This window comes from Geotrypetes seraphini, chromosome 9 (genome assembly GCF_902459505.1).
Source record: "Geotrypetes seraphini chromosome 9, aGeoSer1.1, whole genome shotgun sequence".
In the NCBI taxonomy this organism is placed as follows: domain Eukaryota; kingdom Metazoa; phylum Chordata; class Amphibia; order Gymnophiona; family Dermophiidae; genus Geotrypetes; species Geotrypetes seraphini.
The window spans coordinates 144,502,090-144,524,173 of NC_047092.1; the positions used below are offsets into that span (position 1 = coordinate 144,502,090).

Below are 22,084 nucleotides of genomic sequence, written 5' to 3' on the forward strand. Positions count from 1 at the left end.
GCATACCGGTAATTTTATGAACATAAGAACTGCGGGCTAGATGTACTAAAGAGGATTGGTAAGACTGTGTGAATCTGCTCCGATCCGATTTTTGGCCGATTCAAAAAGAGCTATTGATACACTAAAATGTTTGCATGGGGAGGTTTGCCGTAATCCCCGTCTCTCCTGTCCGTTTGATCGCTGTGGGAGCGACTCTCACACATGAGCAGAGTTGGCAAAGGAAGCCTGAACAACTGAAAGACAGGGGAAGTCTCCTGTCACTCAGCTGTTCGGGGCAGGAAACCTTTTTTTTTTTATAATGGGCCGAGATTTTGTGCATGCTACATACGCAAAATATCTGCCCTATTTAAAAACAAAGAAAAAAAAGCCCCCCTTCCCGCCGATGATGGCCCTCCCCAACCCCAGTTACCACATGCTGTTAAAGTGTGGCATTAACTGTCAGTTCGTGGTAATTCCCACCTTAAACAACTAACGTAGTTTAGTAAATAGGATTCAAAGTTCTTTCCAATTTTCTTAAACTCTCCATTAGAGAATGACACGGTGGCGGTTTACCCGTGGCTACCGCTTTTAGCCACAGGTAACCCGCCAAAAACGGGGAATGAAAATTAGCAGCCTCTGTGGGGACGGGGACAAGGCCATCACCGCCCCATGGAGCGATGAATGGTCTTGTCACCGCAGTGAGGCATAAAGGATCGTGCGGTCCCCGAAGCCCCCACCCGCACGCCGGCTCGATCGTTTAACCAGCTTCCTCTCTCCACCTCACCTTAGTTTGCCGGCTTTCTTTTTCGGCGACCGGAACGCTTTCAAAAGAGCCGCGCATGCGCGGCTGCTCAGTATTCAATCTTCTGCTCTGACTCAACCGGAAACAGGAAGTTGCAGCAGAGCAGAAGATTGAACTTTGAGCAGCCGCGCATGCGCGGCTCTTTGAAAGCGTGCCGGTCGCCGAAAAAAAAAGCCGGCAAACTAAGGAGAGCTGGAGAGAGGAAGCTGGTTAAACGATCGAGCCGGCGTGCGGGTGGGGGCTGCGGGGAACGCGTGTTCCGGCTCACACAAGGAAGGAGGAGGTGAAAGGGAAAAGTTTCTCTTCCTTGGAAATGTGGAAGGCAGAGTGGGGAGAAGCCGCTGGAAGGGAAGAAGAAGACAGATGCCAGACTATGGGGGAGCGGAGGGAAGAAGATGAGTGTTAGACCAATTGGAGGGGGGGTGAAGGGAGAGGCACAGTAACAGCAAATGGAAGACACAGAGAGAAGACACACAGTGGATGGAAGGAATTGAATGAGAAGATGTGGAAAGCAGAAACCAGACAACAAAGGTAGAAAATAAATTCTATTTATTTATTTATTTTTTGCTTTAGGATAAAGTAGTATATTAGTTGTGTTGATAAAAATTTATAAACAAAGCCCTGCCAGCTGAACATCTCTTTCTCTAGTTCAGCAGCAGGAACTTTGATTTATAAGAAAGGAATAAGCTAAATATTGCAGTACTAAGGCTTATATGGATGCTGCGGGGACGGTGACGGGGCGGTGAATGGGATGGCAGTGGCGGTGACGGGGCGGTGAAAGGGATGGCGGTGACGGTGACGGGGCGGTGAAGGGAACGGCGGTGACGGGGCAGTGCAGAGGATGGTGGGCCGGGGACGGTGCAGTGACGGGGACAGATTTTTTTCCCCGGGTCATTCTCTACTCTCCATCCTTTCATTGTTGGCTTGAGAACCTCAAGTCAACAGCAGCTGTAGCCGTGCTGCTGTTTCCTGAACCGGTTTGCTCGTTTATAGGTTTTGCTCATCTTTTATGCACTTCTAGATAATGACCTGAAGTTCTTGGTTTCTTTTTAATGATACCTATTCATTAACTTACTTCCACTATCTCTAGTTCCATAATGAGTGCACAATGTCTCTTCTAGGTGGAAGAAAATCACAGTGGGTGAGTCAATGGGCCATGTGGAAGCACTTGAAAGATTATTTCCCTATCCAGGTGAACAAATTTCCTAACTTATATTGCACAATTCATGCATTTGTACATTTTTAAGATATATTAGGAAAATACAACACACAGGTGAGAAATACATTCCAATAAATTAACAGGACAACCTGCAATGTACCTTCATTGCAAAATGGACTTGGAAAAAGTACACAGACATAAATTTGCATCTGCTATTTATAAGGACACTTTATCAATGAAAAATGACATGCATCCATTTGGAAATCTAATATGTCTGTAAGCACATACTTCATCCCAACCTTGCCCCCTAGGAAAATTCTCTGATGCATGGGAAGGGGCAGCAGAAAACCTTTATTCCAGTTGGCGGAGGGCCAAACAAAACCAACCTTTGGCCCTGTTCCCAGACTTCTTAGTTGCTGATGCTACATGAGGCAAAAAGTCAGTTGTGCCATGGCCTCAGTGACCCACCCCATTCTGCTGCCTATGGGTATAATTTGTATATTAGCTATACTTGTATACCTATGCCCGTGTTTATGGTGGAATTTTCACAAATTCCATTTATATGCATAAAAACCCTGTTTTGTGTGCAGAGCTGCCTTTGAAAATTGTCCTATAATGGTGTGAGGCAGAAGCCATCCAAGTTTGCGTACCTGTTTGGAAGTGGTCGTGTTGTATCTGTTCCCTTACATTTTTCTCTCTAGTGAAAGGAATAATTTAAGGGGGGGGGAAGAAAAGTTATATTTTTGCTAAATTCTAACTTTACTATTCAGGAACCAGAAATGGGATGCCAGCTTCAGCCATGCTGATAATTCGAGTCACTCTGCCTATAGCTAATACTCATATGGAAATGAGTGGGGGGGGAGGGTTAACATAATTTAAAAGGTGTTTGTTAGATTCTATATATGTTGCCTTTCTGTGGGTACAACCAAAGTGGTTTAAATATTACATATAGATATTCTGTTTCTTTTGACCGTAGTGGATTCACAATCTAAGGTTTGTTTTAATACTTGGTGTTTTTTCCAATGAATGTGGCAATCATTCAATAATGAGAGCAGATTTTCAGAGCAGATTTACATTCTTCACTCTGTTTTAGTTATTCTATAAATGGCGTTTAATTTAGGCACTGGTATGTGCCCTACCAGTGCCTAAGTGAACTGAGAAATGCCGCGTAAATTGGTGAAAGACAGTAAAATAAAGTGCCTACTGGCACCTAAATAAAATATGCTGGAATCACGCCTATGTAGGTGCTTTAGGCCACTGGATGCCAAAGTAGGCATGGTTAATGCCAGAAGTGGCCTAAAGCAGTGTTCTTCAACCACCTGTCCATAGACCGGTGCCGGACCACAGAAATTTCCTGCTGGTCCGCAGGGCCAGCAGGTGTATTGGGCCCGAGATTGTGTTTGTTAACCGCCGGTCCATGGTGCGATCGATGCGGCTGGTTCCTTCTTCCTCAGTGCTGCAGTGCATAAACCTACGCGGGTCCTGCGCCTGAACCAGAAGCCTTCTCTCTGACATCACAACATCAGAGGGAAGGCTTCCAGATGGGACGTGCGAGGAGCTGCTGCCCACAGCTTTGTGCACTGCAGCACTGAGGAAGAGGGAGCCGGCCTGAAGATAATACCTGGGGGGGGGGGCATAAAACAGCCAGGCGGGAGCAGGGCAGAAGGCAAGGCACAGCATGGATGGAGGGAGACAACGGTAAGGGAAATGATTTTATTTTTGAATTTAGTGATTGATTTTCATCTGTTGAAATGCATTTGTTTCTTTTCCTCTGGAGTTGTACTGCAAGCAGAGTCTTGCATCATAGGGTTTGATTGTATATATAAGTACTGTTAGTTTTTGGTCCCGTATTTGCATGGGTTATCTGTGTTCTGGTAGGAATGAATATTGAGAAGCATACAGTGTGCTTTGTGTAGTTTAATTTTGTGGTTAACCATTATGTGTTGTTAATACAATTATATTGTGTGTGTGTGTATATATGAAAAATGAATGGAAAAAATGGTGTTACAATTAGTATTATTATGGGGAAGGGTCTGGCCCACGACTTAGCCCAGTGTGCCGGTCCACAAAATAATTATTTTATTTCCACTGATCCATAGGTGTCAAAAGGTTGAAGAACACTGGCCTAAAGCACCTTCATTAGTATGATTCATGCAAAGATAGGTGCTGGAAATGTAGGCCTGGAAAACCATGACCTACATTTCCAGCGTGTGTCTTTGCTGGGGAATCCTGAACATAATGCACATCTTGCCTTCAGCTGATCGAGGCAGGGGAATCTTTGATCAGCTGAGCCAGTTCGGGGAGTGCTGCCAGCTCAGCTGATCGGGGCTTCCCCTGCTACGATCAGTTGAACCGGTAGGGAGATCCCCATTTCCTCTCTCCTTCCCTCCCAACCACCAATCCCACCAGCCCCTCTCCAAAGAGAGACCCTCCCGCCAAGCCAAACACCTCTCCCCCAAAATCCTCTCCATACCCCTCCGCCATCCCCACACACACTTCCACATCCCCCTGTACCTTTGGATGAAACATCGGCAGGAGGAATGCCCATTCCCTCCTGCCGATAGGGCCGCTTCTTCAAACTGGTGGCCCCTTCCCCCTGTCTGTGCATCTTGGGAAGCACTGGGAGAGGGGAGTAAGGCCCTGATTAGCTTAGGGCTTCGTGGCTTCGGGCAGTCCTGCTGGCTCAGCCCTGGACCATTTAGATTTTTGAGGCGCAATTCTATAATAGGTGCCGTCACATGATTGACGCGTGATTGGCGGCCGCCGACTTCGGCACCAGTTAGAGAATCTGGGCATTAGTGCACGCTAAACTTTAATAAAAGGGCCCCTGTGTCACAAGAACCACTCATCTTGCAATGTAAGCCATGTTGTAGTTTCTAGTAAAGCCAAGACTTTTACTGCACAAGAAAATATGGCATTTCTATCCTCTTCACTAGAAACACTCCTTATGGCTTGATTTACTTTTAAGCTCCATAGCTAGGATATCCCTAGAGCTTTGTTTTGAAGCTGGACTTCAAATGCTTTCTGTATTAATTGGACCCGTAACTACAGACAGTATCCATTTGGATTCTTGACTTCAGGGAGACTTGGATGGGGGGCAGCTAAAGGGAAAAAGCTCATACCTTCATCTTGAATTAAAAGGGAATAAAATATTGGGCTAAATGGTACAGGGAAATCTGTGCTAGAGAAATGCACATATTGGAAATTACACTTAAATAGTTATGGGGTCCTTATACCAAGGCGCACTAAATGCTAACGCGTCCATAGAATATAATGGGCGCTAAATCGGTTAGCGTGCCTTAGTAAAGGGACCCCTATATATTGTGTGCAAAATGTTTAATATAGCATTTTCAAAAATTATAGAATCTAAGGGCTCCTTTTACAAAGCCGCGCTAGGGCCTTAACATGCGGAATAGCGTGCGCTAAATTGCCACGCGCGCTAGCCGCTACCGTCTCCTTTTGAGCAGGCGGTAGGTGCGCTAATCCGGTGCATGCGTTAAAATGCATAGCGCACCTTTGTAAAAGGAGCCCTAAGTATTTAGATTTTTGTCTTTTGTTGCTTCTTTTTCTTTTTGCTGCTTGCATTCTCCCATTCCTTTTATTCTGTCAGCCATTCTAACTTCTACATGCCGCTTGTCTGTTCTCCATTTCTTGCGGTCCTCCCTCTATGGCATCTCTGTCTTCCATGTCAGTTCTTTCCAGTTGTTTTCTGCCCTTCTCCTCTTTCCAATACTGTCTCTCTCTCTCTCTCCTCTCCACTTATCCCATTTCTTATTTTTCATTATTCTTCAACATTTCTCTTGCTCCTTTCCCTCCCTTTTCTACTTCATTCTCTTAGCTTTGTGCTACTCCATCTCATTCTGTGTCTCCTTTTCCCTTCTCTGTTTAACCTCCTTTGTTTCTCTCTCCTCCCAGCCCTCAATTTCTCCCTCTCAACCTTTTATCTCCCACCTTCTCCCTCTCCTCAGTTTCATCCCAACCCATGGTGTCTGTTCATCTCTTTTCCCTTACTCCCCTCCAGTTCTCCATTTCCCATATTGCTTTTTTCTCCCCTTCTGTTTCTCCCCCTATGCGTCTCAACTTGCTGACTAAAACTTGTTGTCTAAAATATGTAAACTGCTTTGACTGTAACCACACAGAAAAAGTGATGTATCAAGTCCCATCCGCTTTACCCTTTACCTTCCGTTCTTTGCCTGAAACTAAACACTGAATAAACCAAATTTTTCTTAGCAACGCCCAACGATAAGATCAAAGAAACTACGATTCATGTGAGTGGGAGGGAATATAACATAGAACAATGCATAAAAATACTAGGTATAACTCTGGATAAACACCTTACCCTGGAAAAACATACTGATTTAGTGTTGAAAAAAAATGTATTTCGGTACTCTGGAAACTCTGCACCATTAAGAAGTTCTTTGACGAAGCCTCTTTTCGTCTGCTGGTGCAGTCTTCTATTTTGAGTATCCTGGATTCCTGTAATATTGTGTATCTAAGGGCTTACAAGAAAATACTGAAGAAACTGAGACTGATTCAGAACACAGCTGTTCGCCTCATTTTTGGATTAAAAAAAATGGGAGCACATTACTTCTTTTTATCAAAAACTTCATTGGTTGCCGGTAGAGTCCAGAGTTCTGTTTAAATTCTTTAGTATCTGCTATAAAACAGTTTTCAATATGTTACCAGACTATCTTGCCCTCCATTTTCTCTTGAGTCACTCTAACAAGAGTATACGCAGGATTAACCTGTTTAACTATACCTCTATTAAATCCTGTCACTATAAGAAGTATCTTGAGAGAACTTTCGCTTTCCAGGCCGCTAAACTGAATACGGGGCTTGGAAAAACTATGTTAGAGGCTACCTCTTATTTTGATTTTAGAAAACTGTTAAAGACCCATCGGTTTGATAGACTGACGCCTTAATACGTTCCATATTTTTACAAAAATCTCATGTTTTAACTGATCTATTTCAATTTTATTTGCTTATTTTACCTTTTATGTCATTTCTAATCACACTGTATGTATTAATTATCCTTGTTCTAAACCGCTTCAAACTTTTTGGTATAGCGGTATAAAAAAATAAATTATTATTATTAATTATTATTATCCCTATTCTTTATCTCCAATTTTGATTGATTCTTTATCTCCAATTCTGGTTATACATATAAATCTTCACAGTTTGTACGAGTTGACCTTGTTTTAAGTATCCACCATTTAGCCTTTTTTTGTATACTTGTATCCAAGACTTGAAATCTGTTAGAACAACTATCAGCCTTAATGTCAAAAATTCCATCGTCAAGCCTTTTAGCAGTCATTTTGGACGTTCAGCTGCTCAAGAAAAATGTAAAGCAGCTCCTCCTTACTTTTTATTTCTACATATATATAATTTTTTTAAGATGCTAGTTCATTGGTTTTCATCATTTTGGGCCAAGTTTAAGGTCATCCAAGCAGCTGCTAGAGTCTTAGAATTCCCATCTTGGCCATTATTTTAGATAGTTTCCTACCTTATCAAGCCATTTATAAATGACTATACATCTGGAATTGTTTAGCATAAGTAAGATATATATCCTTGGAAAACTGAGGGTCCTAGCTTTTAAGTGGTAGAAGGATTATGTGCAGCATGAAAACCTCAGAGAAATCACCACATGCAGATTATGACAGGATGAGATCTAGTAAGTATTGAACGGAACAGCCCAGATGAATGACATTTCTGTGCAGCTGCAGCTAGAAGAGAAACGGCAGCTGTGTGTCCTGCAAGTGGGGAGGGGTTCTGAACCCCCATTTCTGATTCCAGTATAAGCTTTACAGTATCATACAATAGAAGTTCTACTTGAAATTAATATTTGTATTGATGAAATTATTTTTTAACTCATTATTAGCAGCTTTTTAATATTCTCATGTACATTTAGGGCCTGATTCCTCCAGGTTATTTTCCCGTAGAAACAGAATGCGAGAAAATCCTCTGTGAATCAAGCTCTTTGTGTTACTTTATTCTCTTAAGCTGTCTTCGTGATGCACCACTCTCCACCAGGCCGAGACTGTAAAATGTGCAAAAGGATAATTGCACTGAGGGCAATAGCTCACACAGTCCCTCTCTTACAATTCTTCCCAAGCAAAAATGACTTGAGTTCTTCAAAACTGTATTTCATAAATGGCTTCTTATATGATCAACATTCAAACAAATGGGAAAAGCATACGGGGCATATCTTTAGGAATGCCTTCCTACATAAATGTGTGGCAGGAGGTGATAGGTTTCTTAGATTACATATTGAATACATGGTTCTACAAGTATATGAAAACAGCTTAGGAAGCACAGTTTTCTGTGTGCATATTTTTGAGAGGAAGTTACCATAACATAAGAACATAAGAATTGCCACTGCTGGGTCAGACCAATGGTCCATCGTGTCCAGCAGTCCACTCATGCTGCAGCCCCCAGGTCAAAGACCAGTGCTCTAAATGAGTCCAGCCTCACCTGCGTATGTTCCAGTTTAGCAGGAACTTGTCCAATTTTGTCTTGAATCCCTGGAGGGTATTTTCCTCTATAAGAGACTCCGGAAAAGCATTCCAGATTTCTACCACTTTCTGGGTGAAGAAGAACTTCCTTACGTTTGTACAGAATCTATCCCCTTTTAATTTTAGAGTGCCCTCTCGTTCTCCCTACCTTGGAAAGAGTGAACAACCTGTCTTTATCTACTAAGTCTATTCCCTTCATTATCTTGATTGTTTTGATCATGTCCCCTCTCAGTCTTCTCTTTTCAAGGGAGAAGAGGCCCAGTTTCTCTAATCTCTCACTGTACAGTAACTCCTCCAGTCCCTTAACCATTTTAGTCGCTCTTCTCTGGACCCTTTCAATTAGTACCGTGTCCTTCTTCATGTACGGTTACCAGTGCTGGATGCAGTATTCCAGGAGAGGCCGTACCATGGCCCGGTACAGCAGCATGATAACCTTCTTCGATCTGTTTGTGATCCCCTTTTTAATCATTCCTAGCATTCTGTTTGCCCTTTTTGCCACCGCCACGCATTGCGCGGATGGCATCATCGACTTGTCGACCAGTACTCCCAAGTCTCTTTCCTGGGGGGTCTCTCCAAGTACCGCACCGGACATCCTGTATTCGTATATAAGATTTTTGTTACCGACATGCATCACCTTACACTTATCCACGTTAAACCTCATTTGCCATGTCGATGCCCATTTCTCGAGCATAGTAAGGGGTGGGGGTGGGGTGACCCTCCCCACGCGCCGTCTTGGTGGGGGCGCTGGCACTTCTCTTCCTCTCTGCCCCCGCACCTTCCCACTCCTCTCCTACGGCATGCGCACCTTCACGCCCCCCCCCCCCCATACCTCTAGTTCTTCGCCGGCACAAGCAACAGCTCCAACCTGCTGCTCGCACCGGCTTCAGCGTGCCCCTCTGAAGTTACTTCCGGGTACCGTGACTAGGAAATGACATCAGGCTTCTGGGGAGGAGGGAGAGGGTGTGTGGGGGTTGGGGTATGTGTGTATTATGGATGTGGTTGAGTGTTGGGTGGTTTCTAGGGGGTCTGGGGAGTGGGAGGAGTGGGCTTTATAGCAGAAGGGAGACTGGGGGGGGGGCTGTAGGAGACCTGCTGATTTTTCAGTTACTCTTTCCTGGAGTTGGACCTAGCTGGGGGGTCCGTTCTCCAGACTGTTTCGCTTTGAGGAAATGACATCAGAAGGAAAGCCAACACTAGCGCAGACAGCAAGTTGGAGATGCTGCTCATGCCGGGGAAGGGAAAAGAGGGCGAGGGGGGCACACTCACCCCGGGTGCCTCCCACCCTCACTACGCCAGTGACTACTACTACTATTAATCTTTCTATGGCGTATGTAGTGCTGTATACATTATATGCAGGTACTATCTCTGTCCATAGCAGTCTCACAATCTAAGTTTGGTACCTGTGCCAAAAGAGTTCAAAGTGACCTGCCCAGGGTCACAAGGAGCCTATAGTGGATGCTTTAGGACCAGGGAGTAATGAGTTAAAAGCAACCTTGAAAAAGAAAGCTTTTAGTCTGGACTTAAATACTGCCAGGGAGGGGACTCAGGAAGTCTGTTCCAGGTGAGAGAAGGAGGGAAATGGCAAGAAGGTAAAGCATGGAAGCTCTGGAAGAATCCCTCTGGAAGAATCCCTTTAAGTCCTGACATTATTAAACCAGGTGAAGTGGGATAAGGAAAAACCATAAGCTCACAGAAACTGTTCTCTCTACAAAAACCTTTCTCTCCCCCTGCAACTAGTATCTTATCTCTGCAGCTGATGGAAACAGTAAATTAGCTGTGAAAAGATATTTCACATCATTGACTAAAGAGCATGGAAAGATGGGGAAATGCGCTGTTTTTAAGTTCAATTAGCTACTGTAGCAGTAAAACTAGAGAAAAAGCAACAGGTCCTGAGGCTGTGGGTTTGTTGTGGTGCACCAAGGCCCACCCAGCCAGATACCATGAAGAGATAAACAGACCATGGTCCGAAGATATCATCTAAAGTGTCAGAAATATTTGCAGTTGGAAGGAGGTTTATTGCTCGGAAATGCATATATGGTATAGAAACAGGCATTTCGGGGAATAGGTTAGGTCTTACGGTAAACAGAGTGAACATATAACGTGACGCAGGTCAACCAGCCAATAAAAGAATGTAACTAAGCAGTAATGCATAGGAAAGTAGCCAATAAAGATATATCATGTAATCTAGACCAACGTGATGTTGGCCACTAAGAAATGTATAAAAACCAGGCCTTTAGAAGGGAAGGGGGAGAACAGACATCAGAGGACCTCTAGGCCTAGAGATCACTTTCTGTTACGCTATATACTATATGATTTGTTCCTGTAAGCTGTTATTGATTGGCTAAATAAATATATACTTATTGAAACCAGTATATAGCGTTCGAGGTCTCATTACCGAGGTAGGCCCGGACAGCTGCCTACATCACAGGCATATGGTGCAGCAAGAGAGAAGGGACGTAGTCTGGAGTTAGCAGTGGAGGAGTAGGGCACAGACAAGAGGGACTTGCCTGATGATCGGAGTTCCTGGGGAGAAGTATAGGGAAAGATAAGGGAGAAAAGATACTGAGGAGCTACAGAGTGAGTGCAGAGTGAGGAAGCAGAATTTTGGCAAGCACCCAGTCCAAACATCTCTGGACCCTGCAGTATCTCAGTTTGCATATCACAAAACATTCTGGTCTAAACTCAAACTTTAGAAAGCAAGCTAGGAAGTTTGGGCTACATATGCAAGGTGAAGGGTCAGGACTTTGATATACAGTACTCCCCCAATATTCGCGGGGACTCCGTTCCAGGAATTCCCGCGATTCTTGACAAACCACGAATACGGTTGTTAGCGGGAGAGATAGGAGAGGGCAGCCGGAGAGAGCAGCCGGAGCGCTGGCAAGTGAAGGAAATCACTCGCAGCATGCTCTGACCGCCTCTTCCTGCACTAAAGTCGGGCCTCACCAATCAGGAGCTGCTTTGACACGCAGTTCCTGATTGGTGAGGCCTGACTTTACTGCAGGAAGAGGCAGTCAGAGCATACTGCGAGTGATTTCTTTCACTCGCCAGCGCTCCAGCTGCTCTCTCCTGCCCAGTTATTCATGGTTGGAAAATACCGCGAATGACTGGGACCGCGAATCTCTGACTGCAAATGACCGGGGGAGCACTGCACTGCCTTTTTATAGTACAGCCAAAGAGATCTACATTTATTATATGCAGGAAGGTGTCTATTTTTCTCCTGGATGTCTTTGTAAAATACTCTTGCAGGAAATGCATGTAGATGGAAGGCACAGACATTACATCAGCTCGAGAGCAAGTGTATCTGCATACAATGGGGCTCATTTTCAAAACATAAAACATCCAAAAAGTGGCATAAAGGGGCAGAATTTTTCTTGCCTAAAACCTTCCAATTCGCTATTTTCAAAGCCCATTTTCTAGAAGGATTTCATCTAAATCTAAAGGGGGCATGTTGGAGGCGTGGTTTGGGTGGGACTAGGGTGGGCTTATGAAATTGGTTTTCTGCAATCAAACATTTTAGAAAATGTCCAGAGCACAATTTGGACTTTTGGGGGCTAGATCTGTTTTAACAACATATAAGTACCAAAAAGGTACCTAGACTACCTAGATGACCACTGGAGGGATGAAGGCATGTCCCGCCACACTCCCCCCGTGGATACTGACCCTTTCCCATTCCCCAAAGATGTGAATGAAACAGTACATACCTACTTGTATGATAGCTTCAGATGTTATGGCCAGTCCTGTTTGAGCAGCAAGTAGCTTCCTGGAGTAGCTTAGTGGGCAGTGTAATCAACCATAAAGATGGGGACTCAGGCCCATATCCCACTTTAACTATTACACTTATGGTGGAACATTTGAACATTTCAAAACCCAAATCCCACTGTACCTGCATATAGGTGACACCTGCAGGCGTAACTTGTTCTATTGATCACTCTTTCCTCAAAAATGGATTTCCTGTCCTATTAACCCTCTTTCTTCCTCCCCTCTTAAAGTCAATCAATTTGTACCTTTGCTTAATCTTTGTAAACCGCATAGAACTTCACGGTATTGCTGAATATAAGCTTTTATTATTATTATTATTACAGTTGAGTCCAATAGATATGGGGCGAATTTTGGAGGGTTTGTATTCACCATACACTATAAGGGTATATGTATCTGGGTCTTTTTATGCGAAGTTCACTGCAATTCAGAAGTCTCCAACACTGCAATGAACTTCATTGAAGATATGCCCCACCCCCACCCCCATGCTCCCCCAGTGGTCACCAACCTCCTCCTATCACCCAAAGATCATTTGAGCAGAGCAGAGGGGCACTCTAGGGTGTACTGCAGTGAGCATCTCATTAAAAATTCCCAGGTACACATTTCAACATAATTTGCTTATATTGTAAGGGTGAGCCCTCTAAAACCCACCCAAAACCCAATTCGAAACAAAACCTACTGTACCTAAATAAAGATGACACCTGTAGGCAAAAGGGCTATTGTTGTGGTATACAGGTGGGTACAGTAAGTTTTGGGAGGGTTTTGGAGGGCTTGCCAAATGATAAAAACATGTAATGGTGAAATGTGTACTGGTGACTTTTTAATATGACGTTCAGTGCAGTACCCCCTAAAGTGCCCCTCTGCTCTGCTCAGATGTCTTGTTAAGAATGCTGGCTGCTTGTACGTCCCAATGGCTTGTTTGTGTGCATTTTTCATTTGGACGTTTTCGTATTTGAAAATGGCCACAAAAAGATAGACCCACTAGATAGATTTATTTATTTTTTTTCTTTTGGGGGAGGGGGAAGATAGACGTTTTGTATTTTCAAAAATGGATATGTTCTCTACCCGACTTTTGGACAGCTTTCCCCAAATGTCCAAACTCAGACTTAGACGTCCTATGAAAAATGCCCCTTCACGTAAATGGTCTATAATATTACCCTCTGAGTCTCAGTGTTGACAGGGCTGACATTAGGACATGCTAGAGTTTGCTGTCGTTCTTGTTAGGTGCCATATACTCGTGCTCGAATCCTAGAAACTTGATGAATTGCAGATCTAACTCAGCTGACAGAGAGCCTATATGAAAATCAAGAAGCTGCAGTGAGACCTGAATACAGCAACACTGATTGGAGTTTGCTAGGATAGGCCCCAAAACCTGCCAACAGGCTACGCTGCCCTCAGTTCTGGGCAGACTTGGGGCCCCTTCTGACATGAGGACCCAGGGCAAGTATCCTGTGTAAACATCCTTAATGCTGGCTCTGTCTGCCCTGACTGTTGATCTTTCATTGGGACTCACAACAAAGCCAAAGCTGCTTTTCTCTCCAGAACTAGGTAGCAATGAAGAAATCTGACTGGAAGGTTCCGTGATAGGCAGAGCTGCCATAGAGTAGCAAATCCTACACCAGTACGCAAATCTGGCTGTCAAGAATCCCTGCAGACCTGTGCATGGCAATAAACCATGTGATTGCAGCTTGGCATTATACCTGGTCCCTGAAGACATTGCAGTTAAATGGTAGCATCTTGGCACTACATAGCACAAACAGCAAATCAAGCTTTTCTTGTTTTGTAATGGCAGTTAATGTACATCCCAAAAGGGAGGCACAATACTCTTCCCTTTATTTTAAATTAGGAACAATATTGCATCCTGTTGTCAAAAGATTTGTTTATTTAGCAATACCTTTATTCTACTGATCTGAAATTCCTCATTCTATTAAAAACCATCGTGAATATGGTGAAGCCGCAAATAATATGGTGGGAGACCTGGCCTGTTCCTGAAGGAGAGGCAAAACATGGTGAAGAAAGTGCTGGGAATCAGCGATTTTTGTCTGTAAACGCTTTGGAATCAGTGATTTCTCTATGCAAGCTGATGTCATTTTTTTTTGGGGGGGGGAGGAGCCAGCAAGCTAAGAACCGTGAATAATCAAAAGCGCGATTGCTGAAACTGCGAATATGGAGGGAGAAGTGTGTAAAACAAAAGACAAGATTCTGATTCTCAGATGAAGAATGGCAGGATAAAACTTTTCCTTTTAATCCCCAGAATTTATTTTATTTGTTTGTCTTACAATCATGTTTTGTGTTCTTGGTATTTCGGATGTTTCTTTGTTTTGGCTTGGTTGTGGTAGGACACCACTGAGAACTGATGCATGTAATGAGAACATAAGAATGAGAACATATTGAGGTTTCTGCGATAATGGGAATTCATGCAAGCACAAAGGGCTAGATTCACTTACCCTCAATTCCATGTCTGATTGCATATAGGCCGACAAATTCACAAAAGGCCTGCATGCAAATGGGGACGATCATTAGACCTGCATGCAAATGGGGACGATCATTGGCATGCCCCCCCTCCCCCACCCACCACACGGATCGCTAGAGAGTGATCCCGACGCATGCGCAGACCATCTGTAGATGGTCTGCGCATGCATCTAAGAGCCTTCAAAGCCACAAATTTTTATTTTTTTTTTAGTTTTACTAACTCAGCGAGCCCGTGGTTTTAACCCGCTTTAAACCTGCAGGTTAAAACCACAGGCTCGCAGTGAGGGGAAGGGCAGGAGAGTCTGGGGCAGGAGAGATTCGGGGCAGAGCAGGGCGGTAATTCGGGGCGGCAGGCAGGAGAGATAAGGGGCAGAGAGATAAATATTTGGGGCAGGGGAGCAATGGAGCTGGAGAGTTGGAAAGGACATTTGCGACTGGTCCCCAGCAGTCGCTTCTTCTGTTGATTGGCCAGCCCAGTCAGTTTACAAGATTTCTTTAGTGAATCGCGTCCCTGCCTACTTTGCATGCCGTTCCCCTCATTTGCATGCGCGGATCGGATTCAGATCGGCAGAGAGGTAAGTGAATCAGGCTGGAGTAAAATCGGGTCGCAAAGGGGTCGCAAACCGATCGGTACACATTTTTTAATGTGTGATTCCAGTCTGCTATACAGATTGCACAGATATGATTTTTTATTGGCTCTGGTTTGCCCCCTTTTCTATATATTCCATACTGTCATTCTCCTGGATTACTTCTGGGCTGTTTGATTTCCCTATTGCCATCCCTGTTGTTTTCCCAGGGAGCTTTCAGCTCAGACTCATCCTCCCTGCTCATCTAGGAGCCATTATGTACTACACTGTAAGTGAGGGGAAGTATGTCTTCTCTTTGCCCCCCACTCCCACAGGTTTTCTCCTTATAGGCTTGGGTTTTTGTAGATTCTGAAGTCCCCTCCCCCTCTGTTGAATGCCAGCAATGCTTCCTCTAAAGATTAGCTGGATGTATGCACATTTTTTGTCATGTGGGTGACAAGTTCTAAAACATATTTTTCGTGTGAGCAACAAGTTAAAAAAATCCAACAATTTTCCAGGTTTGCAAGTATTTTTTTGAGTGACCATGTAAAGCAGTGGTTCACAACCCTGTCCTGGAGGACCCCCAGGCCAGTCGGGTTTTCAGGATAGCCCTAATGAATATGCATGAGAAAGATCTGCATATAATGGAAGTGCCAGGCATGCAAATATGCTCTAAGCATATTCATTAGGGCTATCCTGAAAGCTTGACTGGCCTGGGGGTTCTCCAGGACAGGGTTGGGAACCACTGATGTAAAGTCTCCTAGAATGAATGAGTGATTGCTCATGTACTCAGCGAAGGGATGTCAAAGTCCCTCCTCAAGGGCTGCAATCCAGTCGGGTTTTCAGGTTTTTCCAATGAATATGCATGAGATCTATTAGCATACAATGAAAGCAGTGCATGCAAATAGATCTCATGCATATTCATTGGGGAAATCCTGAAAACCCGACTAGATTGCGGCCCTCGAGGAGGAACTTTGGCATCCCTTGGGGGAACATAGGATACCAGCACAGGTTTTTCTCCCTCCAAAGGCTCTAATCCTACCATGAAATTCTTCTACAATTGTAATGAGAGAGCAACAGGGGTAGGAGTAACCAGCCTTGTTCTATAATCCATGTGCATATTTCCTCGCACCACCCATGTTTTTCCCAAACTCTGACTATAAGCACACCCACAGAGAAAGTATGTGCCATGCAAAATGATGCACATATTATAGGAGGCCATCTAAGTGCACATGTTTGTACTAATATTTACATGCATATTTCACTAGTTGCCACCTTATAGAATTACAGTACTCTGAAATTCTATAAATGGCGTCTTATATTGTGCACACTACCAATTTGTGCACACAGCTTAATTGTTTAATCAGCTTAATCAACATAAAAAATTGAAAATTAATACATCATTGACAATAATTGGCACATATTAAAAGTTACACTTAGTAGGCATATTCTATAAAGTGATGCGCACAAGTTCTTTTTTTTGTTTTTTAAAAAAATTTATTATTTTATTTAGTTACAATAGTGTAATACATTTAGATTGAAAATAACAAAATATAACAAAGAATACACTATCTCAAACAATAATATTATAGAATTATAGCTATACCCAACCCCTTTCCATCAATTATTAATATTGACAATATTAAACATCTTTAATATGAAGAATTAATATCTATATTTTCAGTACCTTTCCCTACTCCACACCCCCCATCCCATCCCAGATGTGTAATGAAAAAACTCAGAAGGGAACATATTATCTTTTAATGTGAAACAGCAAATAAAGCCAATGGACTCCATATTTTGTTAAATAAAACACTAAACCCTAAACATTCTGCGTTCATTCTCTCATATTTATATGTATTACATACATTTGTCCACCAAAATGTATAATTTAACCTGTCATGATTTATCCAGTTTGTTGTGATCATTTAAACCGCAATTCCAGTTAAAATCAAGAAAAGACGGCTTTTAAATTTATCAAGGGGAGGTTTAACATGTAAAATAGTACCACAGATTATTGCTTCATATGTTAATGGAATATCCGATTCTAAGACTATATTTATTTGTCCCCAAATTGACTTCCAAAATCCAAATATCAGTGGACAAAAAAATAACAGATGATCTAAAGTTCCGTGGCTTCCTTATATCTCGCACTTATCAGGTACGTTTTAATTATGAGCTTTCAAACACCTGGAGCAATCCATCCGGTGTGCCACAAGGGTCTCCACTATCTCCATTGCTCTTCAACGTCTATATGTCCTCACTGGGCACGCAGCTAACCCAGCTGGGAATAAAACTATTTAGTTATGCAGATGACTTTACGATTATCATCCCATTTGCTAATTCTGTCTCTGAAACTATTCCCAAAGCTTCAGAAGCCATAAACGTGATGGAGCACTGGATGACAAACTTTAGGCTCAAACTTAATTCAGAAAAAACAACTTTCTTCGTTGCTTCGCCACATCCACTTGACACCAAATCACCACTATGTATCAATAAACTTAGTTACCCTATCCAGCCCACCATTAAGATACTAGGTGTAACTTTGGATCAATGCCTAACCATGAAAGACCAGGTAGACTCCTTAATCAGAAAGGGATTCTTTACTCTGGAAACTCAGATCCATTAAAGCTGATTTCGATACATCGGCATTCAGAACCCTAGTCCAATCCCTCGTACTAAGTCTACTTGACTACTGTAACATCGCTTATTTAGCAGTTTCCCAAAAGAATAAGCAATGTTTACAATTGATGCAAAATGCAGCAGTCAGACTGATCTTTGGGCTGAGGAAGTTTGACCATGTGACACCCTACTACCGGCAGCTGCATTGGCTGCCAATGGCGGTGCGCGTAAAGTTTAAATTTGCCTGCTTCTGCTTTAAAGCACTACATGGACTTGCCCCTAAATACATAACTGACCTTTTCTTCTTCTCAGCCAACAGACACAAGAGAAGCTCACATTCCAATTTCGTTTCCCCCCCAGTTCGAGGTTGTAAACTGAAAAAACACCATGAACACCTTCTCTCACACCAAGCAGCATCATGGGGTAAAGACCTAGAACAATTGCTTTCGCCCACTACTTATGGGGAATTTAGGAAACGTCTAAAAACACACTTGTTCCTAAAGCATCTAGACAACTGATCCTCTCTTCTCTTTCCCCTCTATAGCGATTAACTTGTCCTTTTGATCTCTCTCTCCTCAACAATGAATTTCCTGTCCTATTAATTCTCTTTCTTCTTCCCCTCTTAAAGTCAATTCAATTTGTTACCTTTGCTTAATCTTCTGTAAACCGCATAGAACTTCACGGTATTGCAGTATATAAGCTATTATTATTATTATTAAAGTCCCTATGTCAGTATGCGCGCAAGTTCTAATGTTCAAATCTGAAAATGGGAGCATGGCCAAGGGAGGAGCGTGGGCAGATTGTGGGCATTCCTAGAATTTATGAGCATGGTTACTGAATACACTTGATGTATGCACAAGGTAAGATGCAGGGATTTAGGCCTGGTGTTCCTTGGCCTAAATGGGAACGCCTAAACATTGTGACATGCACTGGTGTTTAGTGTGATTCTATAAGGTGCCCATACCTTTTATAGATTTGTGCTAGTCGACACCGATTTTGTAGGTGCCATATTTAGAATATGGTCCCTACTACCTATGTTCTAAGCTCTGGAAGAAGTTTCCAAGTTTTATTAAAAATTTGATAAACGCTTATATAATTTCTAAGCGATTTACATTAAAATAAATGATACATACAAAGAAGACATATAGACAATACTTATGTTAATACTAACTTACAAGAAACACAAGGAAAAAGGGAGAGAACTACAATTTTTAAAAGGAAAGAAACATTCAAGGTAAGCATATTAAGGGAGGGAAGGGTTTTAGCCTTATAAGGCTAGTTTCTGGTATTTTGGAGAGTCTATCTATCTATCACTGTTAATGGATAATATCAGTTTAGGATTTCAGCAATTTCAGAACCTAATTCTGAAAAGCATCATCAAATAGAAAAGTTTTAAGAATACTTTTAAATTTATCTAACTGTTTTTCTTCTCTTAAAAAAAGAGGGAAGACGATTCCAAATTTGTGGGGCTGTTATAGAGAAAATTTCCGCTCTTCTTGTATTTATGATTTTCAAAGATGGAATTGTTCAAAGATTTTGTTCCGCCGATGGAGCATAAGGCAACAGCAGTCTGTCAAGATTGCCGGATTTTAAATGTCAGAAGCGCTAGTTTGAACGTTATCCTATGGGGAATCAGCTGCCAGTGGGTATTTTTTAAGAGGGGTGTAACGTGATCAAACTTTTTTGAGTTAGTAATGATTTTTATAGCTGTATTCTGAATAATTTGTAAACGTATTTCTTTTTGGGGCAAGTTACTGTTTAGGGAATTGCAGTAATCTAGATCACCCACTTATAAAACCTGCTATCTATGGGAAACACTTGTCACAGGTGAACAACCCTGCTTTACCTCTGGTTTAGCTAATTTTTCATGTTCTCTGGTTACTTCCCATATAGAACAAAAAACATCATTGCTAAATCAGAAGTAAACTGCTGAGCTATTTGTAGCACCATTACCAAGCAAATGCATGCTAATTAGCTTCCTATGCAGATTTTGGGTTACTATTGAAACTTTGCTGCATACCCTTCTATCTTAAAGATTCACTGGAGGTCAGTTACCATGAGTAGTGTTGACCAACTAGGAAACAAATTCCTAGGCATCATGATTGCTTTTTGGCTAAAGTCCCAATGTTTGTATTTAAAGTCTAGATGACTAAATCAGATGTCCAGTTTATTTGCCTGACCTCCTGTTCCCTTATAGGCTTTTTTGTCCACTATAGTCATCTAGAAACATAGAAACAGACGGCATATAAGAGCCATGGCACATCAAGTCTGCCCACCCCAATAACCCTCCCCTACCTTTCTCTGTGAAGAGATCCCACGTGACGATCCCATTTTGTCTTAAAATCAGGCACGCTGCTGGCCTCGATTACCTGTAGTGGAAGATTACTCCAGCGATCAACCACCCTTTCGGTGAAGAAGTATTTCCTGGTGTCACCGTGTAGTTTCACGCCCCTGATTTTCCACGGATGCCCTCTTGTTGCCATGGGGCCTTTGAAAAAGAAGATATCCTCTTCCACCTCGATACGGCCCATGAGATATTTGAACGTCTCGATCATGTCTCCCCTCTCTCTGCGTTCCTCGAGTGAGTATAGCTGCAATTTTTTCAGCCGTTCCTCATACGGGAGATCCTTGAGTCTCGAGACCATCCGGGTGGCCATTCGCTGGACTGACTCAAGTCTCAGCACATCTTTGCGGTAATGCAGCCTCCAGAATTGTACACAGTATTCCAGATGAGGTCTCACCATGGATCTATACAATGGCATAATGACTTCGGGCTTACAGCTGACGAAACTCCTATGTATACAACCTATGATTTGTCTAGCCTTAGATGAAGCTTTCTCCACTTGCTTGGCAGTCTTCATGTCCTCACTGATGATCACCCCTAAGTCACGTTCTGCTACAGTTCTCGCTAGGATCTCATCATTAAGGGTGTAAGTCTTGCATAGATTTTGGCTGCCAAGGTGCATAACTTTACATTTTTCGGTCCGAATTCTGAAAGCAGCACCTTAATGGGTAGGCGCCTGAAAAAAGCGCCAGTTGTGTGTCACTTCGATTATGGTACCGCTTTTAGAATTGCGGCCTGCGTCGAAGGTAGGCACCAGAAATGTAGGCCAGGGTTTTACAGACTTACATTTTTGGTGCCTATCTTCGACGTAAAATCATACTTAGCAGCGCTGAACATCAACCCTGCCCATAACTACATCTCTTTTGATGGTTGGCACCACTAAGTATCTACAAATATGTGATTCTGGAGCCATGTTTTATAGGCACCTCGTGGTGCCTACTTTTTTTTCCTTTTAATTTGTATTTAAATGGTTGTTAACAACGCTGTGGGCCAGCAACTGTGGCTCCGGTTTCAAAACAGCTGGCTGTGCACATAATTATCACCAAAATCCTCCCACAGTTCAATAATGGTTAGAAACAACAACAAAAAAAGATTGTCAGCCTGGCCTTAAATATTTCTTTAAAATGTTCTCTTTTATTCATGCTCAAACAATCAATACATTTATGTTGTAGAGGTCAGGCTCCAAGCCCTTGGTTATGAGTTCCAATCAGTCCTTCAGTAATGCAAAATCCAAAGTACAAAAAAAAAAAAAAATCCACCAATTTTCACTTGGCTACATTCTGTTCCAGCTGTTTCTTACAATTATTCTTTCTCCTCCCCCTTTTATAGGTTCTTGGAGCATTATATATATTTTGGCAAGGAATATAGGTTACCGATTTGCCCCTATCTGTAGGAATATGAGTCTCAGCTGGCTTGCACTACCCACCTTGTGACAGTGGTCAATTACCATGTTGTTAATAGCCAATTAAAGCAATTAACTTGTGCGCCGGATGGTTTTAGAATCCGGACCACAGTGATAATTTTCTTTATGCCACTTTTCCAATTAGGATGCATGTGGTATTTTTAATAGACAAACACCGTACTGGGCCAACAATGAAACTAAGAAGTCTCACTAGCTCACTTGCAGAGACGAAGACTAAATTTCTCAAGAGCCCACAGTCAACTACCAGAGCTAGTCATGGTTGTTAAACCATAGCTAGGACTATCATCGAATATTGTCTTATTTTCTCTGTGAGCCTTTTTGTTAGTTATAAAATTGATACTTTAATTTAAATGCTTATTTTTATGTTATATTCAGTTATTATTCTACTAAATATGCTGAAAACGTGTGGTACTTAGCTCAAATTCAAGAGCAGACAAACGCCCACATCC

At 42.6% G+C, this 22,084-nt stretch overlaps 1 protein-coding gene across 1 annotated transcript in view; it reads left to right on the forward strand.

Moving 5' to 3' along the window:
• Window positions 1-22,084, forward strand: part of LOC117366878 (diacylglycerol O-acyltransferase 2-like) — a 97,292-nt gene that overhangs the window by 23,401 nt on the left and 51,807 nt on the right. The window contains exon 5 of the mRNA XM_033958848.1: window positions 1,903-1,973. Coding sequence (XP_033814739.1) covers window positions 1,903-1,973 — 71 coding nt within the window. The remainder of the gene's footprint in view (window positions 1-1,902; window positions 1,974-22,084) is intronic.